Source organism: Schistocerca cancellata, chromosome 1 (genome assembly GCF_023864275.1).
Source record: "Schistocerca cancellata isolate TAMUIC-IGC-003103 chromosome 1, iqSchCanc2.1, whole genome shotgun sequence".
Lineage (NCBI taxonomy): Eukaryota > Metazoa > Arthropoda > Insecta > Orthoptera > Acrididae > Schistocerca > Schistocerca cancellata.
In genome coordinates, this window is record NC_064626.1 from 420,050,399 (window position 1) to 420,068,564 (window position 18,166).

An 18,166-nucleotide genomic window follows, 5' to 3' on the forward strand; every position below is an offset into this window, starting at 1 on the left:
TGTTGCATACCTATCGGGCGTTAAGTCATTTCGACCGCTTTGCGTATGCGATCAGTTTCTTACTATATTTCCATAGGAACCCGAAACGATGAATCGTCCAGAAACTGAGTGAGGATGTGTAAAGGGCCGCTTAAGCTACGGAACATACATTATTATCCTCCTGTCTGTCGCTTACATATAAACAGTATTTATAGCAAAATAGAAATTGTTAATATTTAATTCAAGTTTTATTCTAAAATTGTTGATTTGTAACGTGAAAAAAGGGACGATGTAATAAAAACAAAAAAAGACATTTATTATATAGCACTAGAAAAGACAATTTCTTCAAAAAATATGTAAAATTTAAAAAACGCAAAACAAAAACATATCAAACATAGCTTCAGTACTTCGTCGAACTTATGTAAAACATGGTTCTGTTGTTCGTACACAATTATATCAATAATAACAGAAAACTCTTGTCTCCGATGATGATGAAGAACGTTCTATTGAGTGCAAAAAATAACAACAATAATATAGATATCGAAAGTAATTCCTTTGGCTACACAGAAGCGCAGCAGTTGCGGAATCATTTAGTTTTTATTACATATCAAATGGGATTTACGTTTTGTAAGGATATGGAATACACTAGCACTGGGCGATGTGCGGTTTCAATTATGTGCGAAGCAAACAAACAAACAAGAAACAAAGAGAAATCGTCGGCTGCTAATTTGTCTGTCACATCCATTTATGTTTCTTTCCCTGCCAGTGCTACCAATACTACCGATAATCCTACTATTTACTGCGTCATTTATGTATTGTACGAAAACGACCGAACCTTAGTTTTGGTAGGGCGCAAGTCTAATTACACCACATCCAAGAGGACCGTGCCTAGCGGAAAAGTGCAAGTTCAAACCAACCTTCGGGCTGAGGACAACTTAAAGTCTCCTTAAGCGTTCTGGGTTTCTTCTCATATCAAACACGTTACATTGTAGCTGAATATCGGCGGGGTGACAGTAAGTAGTGTAGTAGATGACTGTTGTCGTGTAAAGTTCAACTCATGTCACAAGTTTAGTGCGTGACAGCTCGATACTTGGAAGAAGACCGGAGGTTGCTTATTTGCAGGGTGGAAATGCGACAGTGCCGTCATCATGGGAGCCACATCGGTTTCGTAAAAAACTCTTGCCGGAACGAAAAGGCCTTTCTTTAGTGGTTGCAACCCCAACTCGGTTAGCACATCCGTGACACTTCCTCCCCTATTTCGCGATAATACAAAACTACATGCTCTTCTTTGTACTTTTTCGATGCCGTTCCTGAGTCATATCTCATAAGGGTCTAATACCGCGCAGAAATGTTGCATACGGTTACTGTCAAGCATAGTATAGGCAGTCGTTTCGTAGACTTGTTGCATCTTCTAAGTGTTCTGCCAATAAGAACGCTGTCTTTGGTTCGCGTCCCCCTCACATTTTCTATGTGATGTTTCCATTTTAAGTTGTTCGTAATTCTGATCCCTAAATATTTAGCTGAATCAGCAACCGTTATATTTGAGTGATTAAACGTGTCATCGAAACTTATCGGAATTTGTGTAGTATTCAAGTGGAAGACCTTACTCTTTTTGTTGTTTGACATCAGTTGCCACTTTTTGCACCGCGCAGATATCTTGTCTAAATCATTTGACAGTTCGTTTTGATCTTCTGATGATGTAACTAGGCAGTCAACGACAGTGTCATCTGCAAGCAATCTAAGAGGGCTGCTCATATTGTCTCCTAAATCGATTATAAATATTTAAAACAGTAGAGGACCCAAATACTTCGTTGAGGAACCTTAGACATTAGTACGGTTTCACTGCAAGACTCCCCGTCATTTATCGCGAACTGTGGTCTTTTTGACGGGGAATCGTGAATCCAGTCGCACAACTGAAACGATATTCCATAGGCACGCAATGATTTGAAGCCGCCTGTGAAAAAATGCGTCAAAAAACTTCTTGAAATCTAGAAATATGGAGTCAACTTCAGAACCCCAGTCGATAGCACTAATTGCTTCAGACTAAAACAGAGTGCCGTACCGGGAGATGAACATGGGATCTTTGCCTTTTCACAAAGTTCGCAGGAGAACTTCTGTGAAATTCTGAAGGTAGGAGAGAGGTACTGGAGGAAGAGTAAAACTGTGCTTGGAGAGCGCAGTTGGTAGAGCACTTGCCCGCGAAAGATAATAGAGTGACAATTCATCCTGAGAATAAGAAATTGAATATCTGTTTCCGAGCCACACTGCCTTATTTCAGAGGACGTATTTTATCAGTATTAGGACTTCTTCATATTTCGCATTCCATTCATATTTTATGTGAGGGAAGAATTATTGTTAAAATATCTGTGTGCGCTCTATAATTGGTCTTGACCTCGCGATACCTACAGGAGCGATAGGAAGGGGTTATAGTATATTCATAGATTCGTTATTTAAAGATGGTTCTTGAAACTTTGAAAGTGGTTTCTCTTTAGACTTTGCGTCTATCTTCAGCCGTTTGCCAGTTCAGTTTCTTCCACTTCTCCGTGTCACCTTCCCATGGATCGAATAAACCTGTGACTGTTCCTTTTTGCCCTTCTCTAAATACGTTTAATATCACCTGTTAGTCTTATTTGGTAAGGATCCCATACATCTGAGAAGTGGTCTAGGATGCGTCAAAGGAGTATTTTGTAAGCAATCTACTTTGTAGAGTGACTGCATTTCCCTACTACTGTATCAACGAATCACAGTCTGTCACCTCCTTTAGCTACGACTGAGCCCGTGTGATCGTTCTTAATTGTAGATAACTGCATCATCTGCGAAAAGTGTGAGGTTACAATTAATATTCAACATGGACAGCAAGGTTCTCAACACATTTCGCTAGTGCACACCTGAAGGTCCTTCCACATCTGTGGATGACTCTGCACCCAAGATAACATTCTACGTCCTCCCTACCAAAAAGTCCTCAATCCAGTCACAAATTTCCTTTGATACCCCACATGATCGTACTTTCAATTATAATTGTCCTCTACCATCTGTATAACATCAGTCCACCTCCGTAACTGAGTGGGATAATATTTGCCGAGGGCAGCGTCGAGGAAATTTAACAATATATTTTTTTTACAAAGTTGTTTTAAATCAGGATATGCAATGCGCGCCAAAATGGCATTTCAGCATGTGACGGAAACTGCTGTGGAATGCCTTAGTATTCCCTTGTCCTTGCATAAGGAACCTGGGATAGACAATGAAGAACGGTAAGTGTTAAAATGCAGTTTCAAGATTATTGGAGGTATAGACCAAGACTACAGGAAAAGTCCACAAGCACAGAAGTAAATGTTACAGAAGCTAAATCAGGCCTTTGGACGTATGACCAAATATTGCAGTGCAGTGGATATGAGTTCACAATGGCTACTCATAAGACAGCTGTGGAATACATAAAGAAACCCCGAGTACTGAATTTACTGGTTGCAAGGAAAGGTGTGACATTTATTTGATTGAATTACTTCATCAGCCTGTCCAAGCCATTTGGAATGTAGTTATCATTTGGTGTACTTGCTTTCACTTTGTCGATGATCTTAATTTAATACGTTTGTGTTAAAGTGCAAATGTGAAACGAAGTCTTTCGACGCCACCCACTGCTGGCAAGGAGGGAAGGAGCAGAATGTGGAAATAAACACCGTAAGTAACTTGGCAGACCAACTTTGTAAACAAAGCGTTGTTTTTAACCTAAAACATCCAAAAATGTAGAAACGTATGTATCCAGTTTGCAGAATAACCATGGAAGATGCTTTATAAATAAAAGTGAAACGCGTCTGGTGCAATTATTTTTAATTAAATTTCAGTCAGCTCAAGACGGATAACCTATAGTAAGAGATCATAATTTATATTGTCTGTAACTTGATGGCTCATAATAGGCTGGTTAACTTATGACTACGTGCACAGCATGCCAAATATTTTATGATTTTTGTTTTGCAAGGTGCCAAGCTATTAAAATTGCAATTCACCATTCCATATAATTCTATAAAAGTAAAGGCGGTTGCAACAAGACTCAGTATTCCAGTAAAATAGGTTATTAGAAAAATATTTACTATTACATTTAACAGTTTGAGTCTTATTTTGGCGGATTTTGCTTGTTATACACACAAATTTTCTGTCATATCCAAAGTAATGTAAGTAAGCAGCGGTTCCAGCTGACAACGGGCAGGACAGCGCCGTACCGCATCCAGTGACGCCATTAGGGAGGGCGGTGGGGAGGGAGGGGGGTGACACGGCGGTCGATCTGTGACAGTGTAGGGATTTCAAGTTTTTACCCTTTGTGTAATACAGACGCTAAGGATTTAGAACACCCGGCATCTGTGAAGAACATTCGGATCATTGACAATGGATGAAGCCAAATTGGAGGGAAGTCTTGTTGCCGTCGAGTACTGATAAGGGAACCTCCCCATCGCACCCGCCTCAGATTTAGTTATAAGTTGGCACAGTGGATAGGCCTTGAAAAACTGAACACAGATCAATCGAGAAAACAGGAAGAAGTTGTGTGAAACTATGAAAAAAAAGGCAAAATATACAAACTGAGTAGTCCATGTGTAAATAAGCAACATAAAGGAGAGTGCGAGCGAAGGAGCGCCGTGGTCCCGTGGTTAGCGTGAGCAGTTGTGGAACGAGAGGTCCTTGGTTCAAGTCTTCCCTCGAGTAAAAAGTTTACTTTCTTTATTTTCGCATGGTTATGATATGTCCGTTCGTTCATTGACGTCTCTGTTCACTGTAATAAGTTTAGAGTCTGTGTTTTGCGACCGCACCGCAAAACCGTGCGATTAGTAGACGAAAGGACGTGCCTCTCCAATGGGAACCGAAAACATTTGATTGCAAGGTCATAGGTCAACAGATTCCTCACAGGAAAACACGTCTGATATATTCTATACGCCACTGGTGACGGCATGTGCGTCACATGACAGGAATATGTTGTCGACCCACCTGCCCGATTTAGGTTTTCTTGTGGATGTGATAATCACTCCCAAAAAAGTGATTAAAACGTAAGAGTTTGTCACGTAAACTGAAAATAAAAAATTAAACTTTTCACTCAAGGGAAGACTTAAACCAAGGACCTCTCGTTCCGCAGCTGCTCACGCTAACTACGGGACCGCGGCGCTCCTGAGCTCACACGCTCCTTGATATTGCCTATATTGTGAATGGACTACTCAGTTTGTATATTTTGCTTATTTTTTCATAGTTGCACACAACTTCTTCCTGTTTTCTCGATTGATCTGTGTTCTGTTTTTCAAGGCCTATCCACTGTGCCAACTTATAACTAAATCTGAGGGGGGTGCAATGGGGAGGTTCCCTTGTGAGTGATAAGCGGAGCGCGCGGCTGCCCGTACCTGCGGTGAGGCAGAAGGCTATGCTCACGTATCCCAAACTGATCTGGACGGCTGCGAGCAGCGCGTAGGCGACGAATAGCGCGGCCACATAGCACATGAGCGCTGTGCCCACCCGGTTGCGGAGCTCCTCGAAGAGCGCGTACACAACGAACGTGGCGGCCAGAAAGGGCAGCGACAGCACCGTGCCCGCCGGGTAGAAGAAGAGCGCGTCCTTCTCCTCCAGAGGGCACTCCGTCTCGGGGAAGCACAGGTAAAGTGTCAGGTTGCCGCCCACCGTCTCGTCCAAGCAGTAGTCGCTCGCCGGCACCATGAACGACTCGAACGTCAGCGTGCCGTTGTCTAGCATCTCGAACGCGTCGTCGACTTCGTACCGGTTGCAGGGGCACGCCGTGCCGTACAGGACGAACATTTCCCGCAGCGGTGCCTGCGTCTTGTCGGCTATCAGGGACAGCAGCGTCTCGACAGCGCCGGGGACGCGCTCCTTATCGTCAACGACTTCTGTATTATTCTCAGAGAGTTCCGTCGAAATGTTCGCGAGAGATTCTTTCAGTTCGTCGACAAGTTCGCCGACTACTGCACTGTCTGAGGCGGCGGCGGTCGGGTAAACATTGTTCAGTTCAGTCGACAGTGCCCTCACGGCTTCTCGTAGTCGGACAGCCGACAGCTGCCCGTCGGCTGTCGTGGAGAATAGTGCACAGTCGTCGCTGGAGAGGCGCCTCTTACCAGAATCGACATCGGGAGCCGCCGGAAGACACTTAAGTAATGCGCTCGAAACGTTCCTGATCACTTCATCTGTTCGGACACCTCCCGAGCTATCCAGTGGCGTGCTAAGATTGCCGCCGGAACTGTTCTGCAATCGCTCAAGGAGTGAAACCAGTTTCGGAACGAACGCATCCAGTCTGGCCAGATGTTTGTCGGAAGACTGGCGATCCTGAGCTGGCTTCAGAGGGAGGCGGTTGGACGTGGTGTTGCCCGATACTGGGACGCAGTCGCCCCATATGTCGGAGACGTAGCCCGCGGGGCAGCACTTGCGAATGCAGCCGCGCCGCAGGCAGGGGCACGCCCTGGAGCCGTCGCTCCACAGCTGCGCCTCGAACGACGATCCGTCGGGCATTGTGAGTGTGCGGTTGGCGCCGCGCACTGGCGCAGACAGTCCGACCGGGCACGGCTGGTGGGCTGTGGCGGCGGTGGTCGTCGCGAGCGCCAGCAAGAAAGCGACCTGTAGCCGCAGCGTCATGGCCGCTGTGAGTAGTCGAGACGCACTGACCAGGCGGCTGAGCCGCACCGCTCTCCGGGCCCCGGCGCTGCTCCCACCTCCAGCCACCCGGCCGTCCACTTCCCGTCCCGCCGTGATTGCCGAGAAGCCACCGATTTATCGTAGCCGACTCACGACTGCTGCCACTGTTGCAAATAGCGCAAGGCGCCAGCTGCTGCGATTTTGCCGGTCTTAAAGGTCGGTCCGTCACTGACACGCTCGTTTGTCCGTTAGCAATCATTATGTTCACATGACGAAAAGCCGACGCGCGTTTTCGAATCGGGAGCTAACATTCGACTTAAAGCCGCTCATATGAGCGCTCGAAGTCGCAGACAAGCCAGCACGAAAAACGCGCATTGACACGCTGTTAGAAAGATACATTGAGGTTACAACAGTCATGGGATAGCGATAGGCAGCCGGCCGTGGTGGCCTAGCGGTTCTAACAAGGGAACCTCCCCATCGCACCCCCCTCAGATTTAGTTATAAGTTGGCACAGTGGATAGGTCTTGAAAAACTGAGCACAGATCGATCGAGAAAACAGGAAGAAGTCGTCTGGAACTGTGAAAAAATAAGCAAAATATACCAACTGAGTAGTTGATGCGCTAGATAATTAACATCAAGGACTCGCTGAGCTCGAGAGCACCGTGGTCACGTGGTTAGCGTGAGCAAATGCGGAACGGGAGGTCCCTGGTTCAAATCTTCCCTAGAGTGAAAAGTTTAATTTTTTATTTTCAGTTTATGTGACAAACTCTTATGTTTTCATCACTTTTTTTGGAGTGATTATCATATCCGCATGAAAACCTAAATCGGGCAAGGTAGAAGAATCTTTTTACCCATTCGCCAAGTGTACAAGTTAGGTGGGTCGACAACATATTCCTGTCATGTGACGCACATGCCGTCACCAGTGGCGTATAGAATGTATGAGACGTGTTTTTCTGTGGAGTAATCGGTTGACCTATGACCTTGCGATCAAATGTTTTCGGTTCCCATCGGAGAGGCACGTCCTATCGTCTACTAACGCACGGTTTTGCGGTGCGGTCGCAAAACACAGACACTAAACTTATTACAGTGAACAGAGACGTCAATGAACGAACGGACGGATCATAACTTTGCGAAAATAAAGATAGTAAAATTTTCAGTCGAAGAAAGACTCGAACCACTGACCTCTCGTTCCGGAGCTGCTCACGCTAACCACGGGACCACAGCGCTCTTGAGCTCATGCTGTCCTTGATGTTGCATATCTTGGGCATGGACTACTCAGTTTGTATATTTTGCTTCTTATTTCATAGTTCCACACAACTTCTTCCTGTTTTCTCGATCGATCTGTGTTCAGTTTTTCAAGGCCTATCCACTGTGCCAACTTATAACTAAATCTGAGGGGGCTGCGATGGGGAGGTTCCCTTGTAAGCGCTACAGTTTGGGACCGCTACGGTCGCAGGTTTGAATCCTGCCTCGGGCATGGATGTGTTCGATCTCCTTATGTTAGTTAGGTTTAAGTAGTTCTAAGTTATAGAGGACTGATGACCTCAGATGTTACGTCCCATAGTGCTCAGAGCCATTTGAAAAATTTTTTGATAGCGACAGGCACATATACAGATGGCGGTAGTACCGCGTACACAAGGTACAAAACGGCAAGGCATTGGCGGAGCTGTCATTTGTAGTCAGATGATTCATGTGAAAAGGTTTCTGATGTTATGACCGCACGACGGGAATTAACAGATTTTGAACGTGAAATGATAGCTAGAGCTAGAAGCATGGAACATTGCGTTTCGGAAATCGTTAGGAATTTCAATATTCCGAGATCCACAGTTTCAAGAGCGTGCCGAGAACACAAAAATTCAGGCGTTATCTCTGACCGCGGAAACGCAGTGGCCGACGGCCTTCACTTAACGACCGAGAGCATCGGCGTTTGCGTAGAGTTATCAGTGCTAACACACTATCACACTCAGTGAAATAACCCCAAAAATCAAGGTGAGATGTATGAGGAACGTATCCGTTAGGACAGTGCGGCCCAATTTGGCACCCGCCGCTGTGGCCGAGCGGTTCTAGGCGCTTCAGTCTGGAACCGCGCGACTGCTACGGTCGCAGGTTCGAATCCTGCCTCGGGCATCGATGTGTGTGATATCCTTAGGTTAGTTGGGTTTAAGTAGTTCTAAGTTCTAGGGGACTGATAACCTCAGATGTTAAGTCCCATAGCGCTCAGAGCCATTTGAACCATAACCTATTTATTTGTTGCAGTGACGTCAGTTGTAAGTAGCTAGCGGGGCAACTCGTTAAAAAAGGTGGATTTCCGTGTATTGAATTTCCACGTATAATTGTTAGAAGCTATACAAAGATGTTGTCACTGCACGTTTGGGCGACACTAAATTCCTCAGATTTGATTAGATTAAGTTCATTGCTCATTGCGAATACTCAGTAGGGGAGAACGCGTCAGAAAAGCCAAATACAGAATGCATGTTTGAAAAAAAGAATTAATATGTATTGGATTAATATCAATTATACAGACTCAGTGCCAAATAACTCTCAAGGGTGTCGGACAAATAAAGAAGAAGCTGTTTTCATTTGCAAAGTAATGAAATGTAGAAGCAGTTGGCTGTCAGTAAATGCTCAATGCCTCTCTGGAAAAGTAATTTGTTAATAACTACCGGTAAATTCTGTGGTTGCGACAAATTACGGATAAATGTGCGCTTCTCAATAACTGACACCTTTTAGGGAGAAAAGAAGTGCCTGTCAGTCTTTTTCTAAACTTTTATTATTCGTTACAAAAGTGACAATGTTACCTATGAGAAATTTTATTACGGAATAAATTACCAGAAATTCTGAGAAACAGTAGTTACGACAGCCTGTTCTTTGAACAGACTTCCGCAGGACGTTCTTCTGGGTACAGCGTGGAAACTCACTCCTGCGGCCATAACCTATTTAATATATCGTGCGTGCTGCCTGTGGGGAATGTGGTCAACCTGAGACGCTGGGGAGGCGGGATAGCCTTCAGAGCAGGAAGGAGCGGGAGGGGAAGAGCCGAGGGGAGTGCAGGAGGGAACAGGTTTCGACCAGACGTCTTCCGCTTGCAGAGCACCAGAGTCAAATAATATTATCCTAGAAAGTACACACATCAAACTTTATTGACGGGTGGCTGTTGGATAGCGGTTTTTGTATTTGCAACTGAGCAAACAACTGAACTCCAGTTATCAAATACTTTATTATGTTTAAATGCGAACATTTTAGTTTAGGCTTTACCGTGACTGTTATTGACATTAAATAAAACAACAAGTTCACTGTTACCAGTCACTGTTTATTATCTCCACGACGAGTTTCAAAGGTTTAAATCTCCATCATAAGGTGGATTTACATTTGTTAGGACGACTTGTGTGTGTATTGTGTTAAGATTTTTTTTGAAGGAACTTATGGCAATGTCTCCAGTGGTCACAGGTTCCTTTCACTGTCGTAACACATCACTACTATATTTTGCAAACAAATACATACTTGTTTACAAAATGTGACAGTGAAAGGAACCTGCGACCACTGGAGACGATGCCATAAGTTCCTTAAAAAAAATCGTAACACAACACACACACACACACACACACACACACACACACACACACACATGCCATATTAACAAATGTAAATCCGCCTGATCTGATGATGGAGGTTTAAACCTTTCAAACGCGGAGATAAATAAACAGCGACTGGTAACAGTAAACTTGTTGTTTCATGTAACTTTATTATGTTTTGGTCTACCATGACTGTAGTTCTGTAAGTGGCTGTCAAATGAAGATGAGACAGATGGAAAAAAGTAAGTAAACTGTTTATTATTCGAAAAATAGTCCCCGTAAATGTTGACACATTTACCCCACTGTGAGACAAGATAGTCAGTGCCTTCGTGGAAAAATGTTTGCGTTCGCCTACGAAATCATTATTGTATTCAGACGTGCACCTCTTCGTCCGAAGAAAATCGATGGCCACGTATGTGTTTCTTCACGGCTCCAAAACCATGAAAATCGCAAGGGGTGAAATCGGGACTGTACGGAGGATGAGTAAGAGCTTCCCAGCACTCGAAAGGAACTTGGCTACATGTGGGGGCCCCACATGTTTCGACAACGCTGCAGGAGCTCCACTGGGAAACCCTTATACATCTTCCATACAGTCCAGATCCCTCCCCGTGCGATTTATAAATTTTAGAGCCCTGAGGAAAGATATTCGTGGCCGTTGATTTGCTTCGGACGAAGAGGTGCAAACTTGGGTACTATCATTGCTCTATAGGCAACCGCAAACATTTTTCCATGAAGGCGTTGACCGTCTTTTCTCCGAGTGTAAGAAATATGTTATGTAAATAGTTCATTTCTTTTTTTCCAGCTGTCTCGTTTTCATTTGACTGTTCTTTGTAGCCGACCGGGGTGGCCGAGCGGTTCTAGGCGCTACAGTCTGGAACTGCGCAACCGCTACGGTCGCAGGTTCGAATCCTACCTCGGGCATGGATGTGAGTGATGTCCTTAGATTAGGTAGGTTTAAGTAGTTCTAAGTTCTTGGGTACTGATGACCTCATATATTAAGTCCCATAGTGCTCAGAGCCATTTGAACCATATGTCCTTTGTAAATGTTATTCGATGCATTTAGAGGTTTGGAACTTACCTTCAAGCATTATTCACAACCAGAGCTTGGGTAAATTGACTAACGCAGCCGCGCGGTTTGAGGCACCATGTCACAGATTGCTCAGCCACTCCCGCCGAAGGTTCGAGTCCTCCTTCGGGCATGGATGTGTGAGTTGTACTTAGCATAAGTTACTTTAAGTGAGTTTAAGTTGTGTGTAAGCCTAGGAACCGATGACCTCAGCAGTTTGGTCCCTTAGGAATTCACACACGTTCGAACATTTTTTTTTTACTAACGCTCAACGTACGTAGTGCTGTCGATAAAACTGTTAATAGGATGGCAGTAACAATTTTAATGTGTGGGTCAGAGACTTGGACTCTAAACGAAGCAGGAGGACTGAAACAGCAAAGACGAGACACCTAAGACCACTAGCTGGTTAAAAAGTCAGAGATCGGAAAAAGAGTAGTGAGCGTGGAAATGAAGTGGGCGTCAGAACCGCACTTCAGAAAATAGAGGAGTGCACCAAGAAATGGCATGAACACATTCAAAGGATATCGGAATGCCTAAATTAATAACCAAATACACACATCAATGAAAAAAAAAAAGTTGGACATCCGAATAAGAGATGGAAAGATCAGATGCAGTCTGTTTGATACTGGAACAGGTAAGGGTACCTAAACCAAAACTGGATATATTATGGATAGCGCTGAACTAAATAATATGAAGATAGTAATACACTGAAGGACCAAAGGAATTGGTACACCTTCCTAATATCGTGTAGGGCCCCAGTGAGCAGGCAGAAGTGCGTAACACGAGGTGGCATGAAGTCGACTAATGACTGAAGTAGTGCTGGAGGGAACTGACACCATGAATCCTGCAGGGCTGTTCATAAATCCGTAAGAGTGCGACGCTGTGAAGATCTCTTCTGAACAGCATGTTGTAAGGCATCCCAGATATGCTCAATAATGTTCATGTCTAGGGAGTTCAGTGACCAGCGGAAGTGTTGAAACTCAGTGTGTGCCTGGAGGCATTTTGTAGCAATTCTGGACGTGTGGGGTGTCTCATTGTCCTGCTGGAATCCCCTAAGTCCGTCGGAATGCGCAATGGACATGAGTGGATGCAGGTGATCAGGCATGATGCATACGTACGTGACACCTGTCAGTGTCGTATCTAGTAGTATCAGGGGTCCCATATCACTCAAACTGCACACGCCCCACACCATTACAGAGCCTCCACCACCTGGGGACATGCAAGGTCCATGGATACACGAGGTTGTCTCCGTACCCGTACACGTCCATCCGCTCGATACAATTTGAAACGAGACTCGCCCGACCAAGCAACATGTTTCCACTCATCATCAGTCCAATTTCAGTGGTGACGGGCCCAGGCGAGGCGTAAAGCTTTGTGTCGTGGAGTCATCAAGGGTACACGAGTGGGCCTTCGGCTCCGAAAGCCCCTATCGATGATGTTTCGTTGAATGGTTCGCACGCTGACATTTGTTGATGGCTCAGCATTGAAATCTGCAGCAATTTGCGGAAGGGTTGAAACTGTGTCACGTTGAACGATTCTCTTCAGTCGTCGTTGGTTCCGTTCTTCCAGGATCTTTTTCCGGTCACAGCGATGTCGGGCGTTTGATGTTTTACCGGATTCCTGACATTCACGGTACACTCGTGAAATGGTTGTACGGGAAAATCCCCACTTCAGCGCTACCTCGGAGATGGTATGCCGCGCGGGATTAGCCGAGCGGTCTAACGTGCTGCAGTCATGGACTGTGCGGCTGGTCCCGGCGGAGGTTCGAGTCCTCACTCGGGCATGGGTGTGTGTGTTTGTCCTTAGGATAATTTAGGTTAAGTAGTGCGTAAGCTTAGGGACTGATGACCTTAGCACTTAAGTCCCATAAAATTTCATACACATTTGAACATTTTTTTGAGTTGGTATGTACCATCGCTCGTGCGCCGACTATAACACCATGTTCATTTAAATCTTGATAACCTGCCATTGTAGCAGCAGTAACCGATTTAACAACAGCGCCAGACACTTGTGTTATATAGGCGTTGCCGACCGCAGCGCCATATTCTGCCTGTTTACATATGTATCTCTGTATCTGAATACGCATGCCTGTATCAGTTGCTTTGGCGCTTCAGTGTACATTGATATCTGTACTAATTAGTACAATGAGTAATTAGTGTCTAGAGAAACATAAAACCAAAGCAACTACATCGAGTGTGAGCGCGACTCAGACACATTCGGTATTTATAACAATTTTAACTTGTCGTTTATTTTTCAGTCGCAGGTGAACATCTTTTTATGCAGTATGACTAGCTTCGATCTCCCTGGATCATCTTCATCCCTGTATTTGCGTCAGTATTCTGACGTATAGTCCCGATACGGACACGGCGGGTTGCTGACGCAGCCACGCAGATCTAAAGGTAATCCAGGGAGATCGCAACTAGTCACACAGTATAAAAAGAATGGGACTTAAAAATATGTGCAGCTAAAAAGTATCTAATTCGGAAACGGTCTAATGGTTACAACATTCAGTACTACACCGGTACTGGATCCATAGGAATATTTCTTACGTCTGATATCCCGTCCCCCATTCTTGAAGTTAGCTGCAAGCAACACGTAATATACGTCGGGCAAACTCCCACATGTCACGTGTGCAATTAGCCAGGGCACCTTCGAGAAAACTGTCCACGGCGATGTTTATTCTGTGAAATAACCTGCAACGGCGGACAAGATCAGATGCACACGAACGGATCGCCTCAAGCAACGCAACGGTAACACCGAGAACACTCCCATAGTACTCAACTGAACAGTCGCTTATTTCAGCTGCAGAGGGACTCCCATCCTTGAATAAGGGACCAGCAAAAAAATATTGTTTAACTGAGACATCAGACAACGCTGAAAAGGATGAAACGAACCAGTCTGGAACTACTTTCCATGAAAACAGCCACAGAGACCAAGAAACTTCAACAGCAAAATAAAGACATAGATATGGACAAAAAAGACAAGACACAGCCATTCGAAAATGGCAGTAAGAGCTGCGAAGAGGTCTCAGGAGCGAAATCGTCACATGTAGCCAGGACACAGAAGGCCGACAACGTAACAGCAACACATAGTGGATCCGAGATGGAAGCGGAAACTTACGCGGAAACCGATGTTCACCAATCCCGGCAACCAGATGTGGCGAGCCCCTTGAGATGTCCACAGCAGGAAAGTAAACATCAACAGATTCAGAAAGCCGCACGCCAGGCAACAACACAGGAACAGCTGAGTGCAACCACAACAGTTATTGCTGAACATGTAAAGAGGAAAGTAAATTGGAAGTTCGTGCGGAAACACAGACTCAACGAAACACACAGTAAGGGCAGCGAAGGGAAGTAGCAGTAACCAGAAGGCTAAAAAACGTCAAGATGCTGCGAAGGCACCAAACGGGAAAGTCAAACCCAGTCGAAATGTAGGACATAGAAGTAAGATGATAATGATAATGATGTTGGTTTGTGGGGCGCTCGACATCGAGGCCATCAGCGCCCGTACAAGTTCCCAATCTTTTCAGTTCCAATCTCGCCACTCCGCGAATGATTAATAAGATGATCAGGACAACACAAACACCTAGTCCCAGCACGGAGAAAATCCCCAACCCGGCTGGGAATAAGAAAGAAGCGGAGAGAGAATATAAAATGATGAGAAAGGAGAAACAGAAAGTGAACCTATTAGAAACGATTCCGGTCAAGAAAATTAGATTGGGGTATAAGGAGGAAAATCAAAACCGAAAAAAAAAAAATCTTGCAATGGACGATACGATCGATTGTGCTGACTCTCCTCACGCTAGGATGTTACTGTGAACGTAGATGAACGACAGGAACAACCGATGGCAGTGACACATAAGCAAAACGCAGAAAACAATTTAGTCTGTTCAGAGAGCTTTCGTTAACGGACATGAGCATGAGCAGTCAACATCAACCGAATTCAGTCAGACGTAAAATTAAAATGCTTAACCCATTATTTATATCTTGCGGATGTATTCCGTAGCTCTTATGTAAGAAGTGACCATGCTAAGGATTTCAGATGTATTTGAATTTGATGCGATACTTAATGTTGGTGAAGAATGTGGAACAGCGATTCTATACATGAAGGGGATACTTTGTACAGTTCGAGGATGCCTGGAGTCGGGAAGAGGCATTGCTGTCCTGATAGAGGATTCGTTCCACCTCAACATATTTACTCCAGCGGGTACAAATGCTAGGAGAGCGAGAAGTGAATAATTTCGACACAGAACAAGAGTCCTTCTTATTAGTGGACGTCAAAATATAATACTAGGGCTTGGTAAGGAAAGAAGGCCAGGACCCAAACCATAACTTCTGCCCAAAGTTAAAAACTCTAATGGATGGCTCTGAGCACTATGGGACTTAACATCTATGGTCATCAGTCCCCTAGAACTTAGAACTACTTAAACCTAACTAGCCTAAAGACATCACACAACACCCAGTCATCACGAGGCAGAGAAAATCCCTGACCCCGCCGGGAATCGAACCCGGGAACCCGGACGTGGGAAGCGAGAACGCTACCGCACGACCACGAGCTGCGGACACTCTAATGGGTGACTTAGACCTCAAAGACGCCTCGATCCATAAACACCCTAAGGTTACACGCTACACGTACGTGAGAAACCAGTCCGCCAGGAGGCTAGACAGAATCAGTATCCGCAAAGACATGTTAAATAAACTAGAAGATAGTGAGATATGATTACTGAATTTTTCTGACCGTTGCGTTTTCCGTGCAACACTTACGCATACCACACAGAAAACTTTTTAGGGCGTGGAATGTTGTAATTGAGCATGTCGGTACTAGATAACAATACGTGTTTAAGTAGCTGGGGCAGATGACGAGAACGAGTGCTGTGGTGGACGAACTGGGCAAAGCCGCAAATATAGAAACGCATCACCCGGTTTTCACGGAATAAAGAATACTGGAGGAGAAATACTCTGGAACATTACTTTACAGTTTTACGAAAACTATACAATCAGCCGGCCGCTATCAACGGACAACCTAACTCAAACTAAGAGAATTAAAACCCAAATATTAGCACCAATACGCGAAACTTTATCTGGGATTTAAGTAGGGCTGCAGGTATTGATGACATCAGCCATGAAACTGCATCCATCTACCATATAATAAGAGAAACAAAAAAGGCCAAACAAAAAATGATAAAGCTTGTAGATGATGGCGGACAAAGCACTATCAAGGAATACGCTGTCAGCTGTTGTAAAGATTTTACTTAACACCGAAAGTAGAAGAGGCATCGGCAGATTACTTCTCGCACAGTATTACATCGTGTCTTAACTCATGTGATAACGAAGAACTAATCACTAGGATAAAAAGTGAGGACGTCAAACGTATCATTGACGCTCCCAAGAAGAAAGCTGGTAGATTAGCTGGATTACCCATCGAAATTTACGAACAGTTTTGGCTTATCGTAGGAGAGGAACTCACCAACACGTACAATGAACTCTTAGTAAATCACATCTTCCCCTCACAATTCACGGAGGAAATGATAGTTCTCATACCACAGATTTCCAAGAGTAATGGGGGAAAATTTCCTTCCTGGAATAAGACAAATATTCCGTAAAGTAATTGCTCCGTACCAGGCCAGTGCATCTACAGGGCGGTCAAAAATAAATCTTTTAGCCGAGTACAGAGATGTTATACATTTAACATGGATATGCAAGACGAAATCAATAATAGCTTTTGTAGATTTTAATAAAAACTTTGTCAGAGTTTATCACCAATTTTTAGTTCAGACAACGGAGAAAACGGGTTCTAGAGACCCAATCAAAAATTTAATAAATAAGTGAGTAACCGGCAGAGGATCGAGCCTGAAGATCAATGGATAACTGATAGCCGGTGCCGATTAAGCAAGGAGTACGTCGGGATGCTCCCTGCCAATGTCGCTGTTCGCCATAGTAATAGAATCTTTACTGAATGATCTGCGTAGTTCCCTAAAAGGCCGTCAGGCACTTAATGTTTAAGCAGTATTCCAAGACTACGTGGTTGATGTGAGTGTAATCGTCAGCTCCGGAGAAGAGTTTGACGCAGTTGGGCGAATAATAACAAAATATGCAGATGTAAGCGGAGCACAACTCAGATCCAACAAATCAAAACTAATGCACCTATGTTTTCAAACAGTATACGTGGACCAAACATGGCTAGAGGGCAATAAAGAGTTTAAACGTTTAGGTATCACGTTGGCCCGGAATCCGAAGGGCATGATCAAAATGAATTAGGAAATGAAACATACCGCACTATGGCATACGGTCAAAGAGCACACTATAATGAAGTCTAGCCGAAGCCAGAGCGTCACCTTTCTGCATACGTACGTATTTAACAGAATATACCGCATGGCTGCGATACTTTCCATTACAACGAATATAGCAGAATAAAATATTAGCCCTCTCTTGTTGGTACAGTGTGGCATTTATTGAATCATATGAAAAAAATGTAAATTAGTTACAAACTGCAGACACTTTATTGAACATGTAAACATCTCTACAGATATTCAGATTTAGGTTATGACATGTTCTATATGCCTGCCATCATTGGCGATGATATGGCACATACGAATAGCGAAATTCTGTATGACCCCCTGAAGTGTCGGAACGTCGATGCTGTCGATGACCTCCTGAATGGCTGCTTACAGCTCACCAATGGTTTTGGAGTTATTGCTGTGCACCTTGTCTTTAATATAGCTCCACAAAAAGGAGTCGCATGTGTTCAGATCCGGAGAATATGGCGGCCAATCGGGGCTATGCCAGTGGCCTATGGGTATCACAGAGCCAGAATGCGGTCCCCAAAGTGTTCCTCCAGAACATCAAACACTTTCCTGGTTCGATGGGGTAGAGCTCTGTCTTGCGTGAACCACATCTTGTCGAAATCAGGGTCACTTTGGATAATTAGCATGAAATAA

The 18,166-nt window shown here is 44.5% G+C and overlaps 1 protein-coding gene across 4 annotated transcripts in view; it reads right to left on the reverse strand.

Moving 5' to 3' along the window:
• Positions 1-18,166, reverse strand: part of LOC126175967 (G-protein coupled receptor Mth2-like) — a 572,026-nt gene that overhangs the window by 65,145 nt on the left and 488,715 nt on the right. Inside the window, exon 1 of one of the 4 annotated variants that reach the window (XM_049923065.1) lies at positions 5,355-6,611. The exons of the other annotated variants lie outside the window; for them this stretch is intronic. Coding sequence (XP_049779022.1) covers positions 5,355-6,591 — 1,237 coding nt within the window. The 5' untranslated portion in view covers positions 6,592-6,611. Of the gene's footprint in view, positions 1-5,354; positions 6,612-18,166 lie in introns of those variants that run through there. 4 annotated transcript variants of the gene reach the window in all.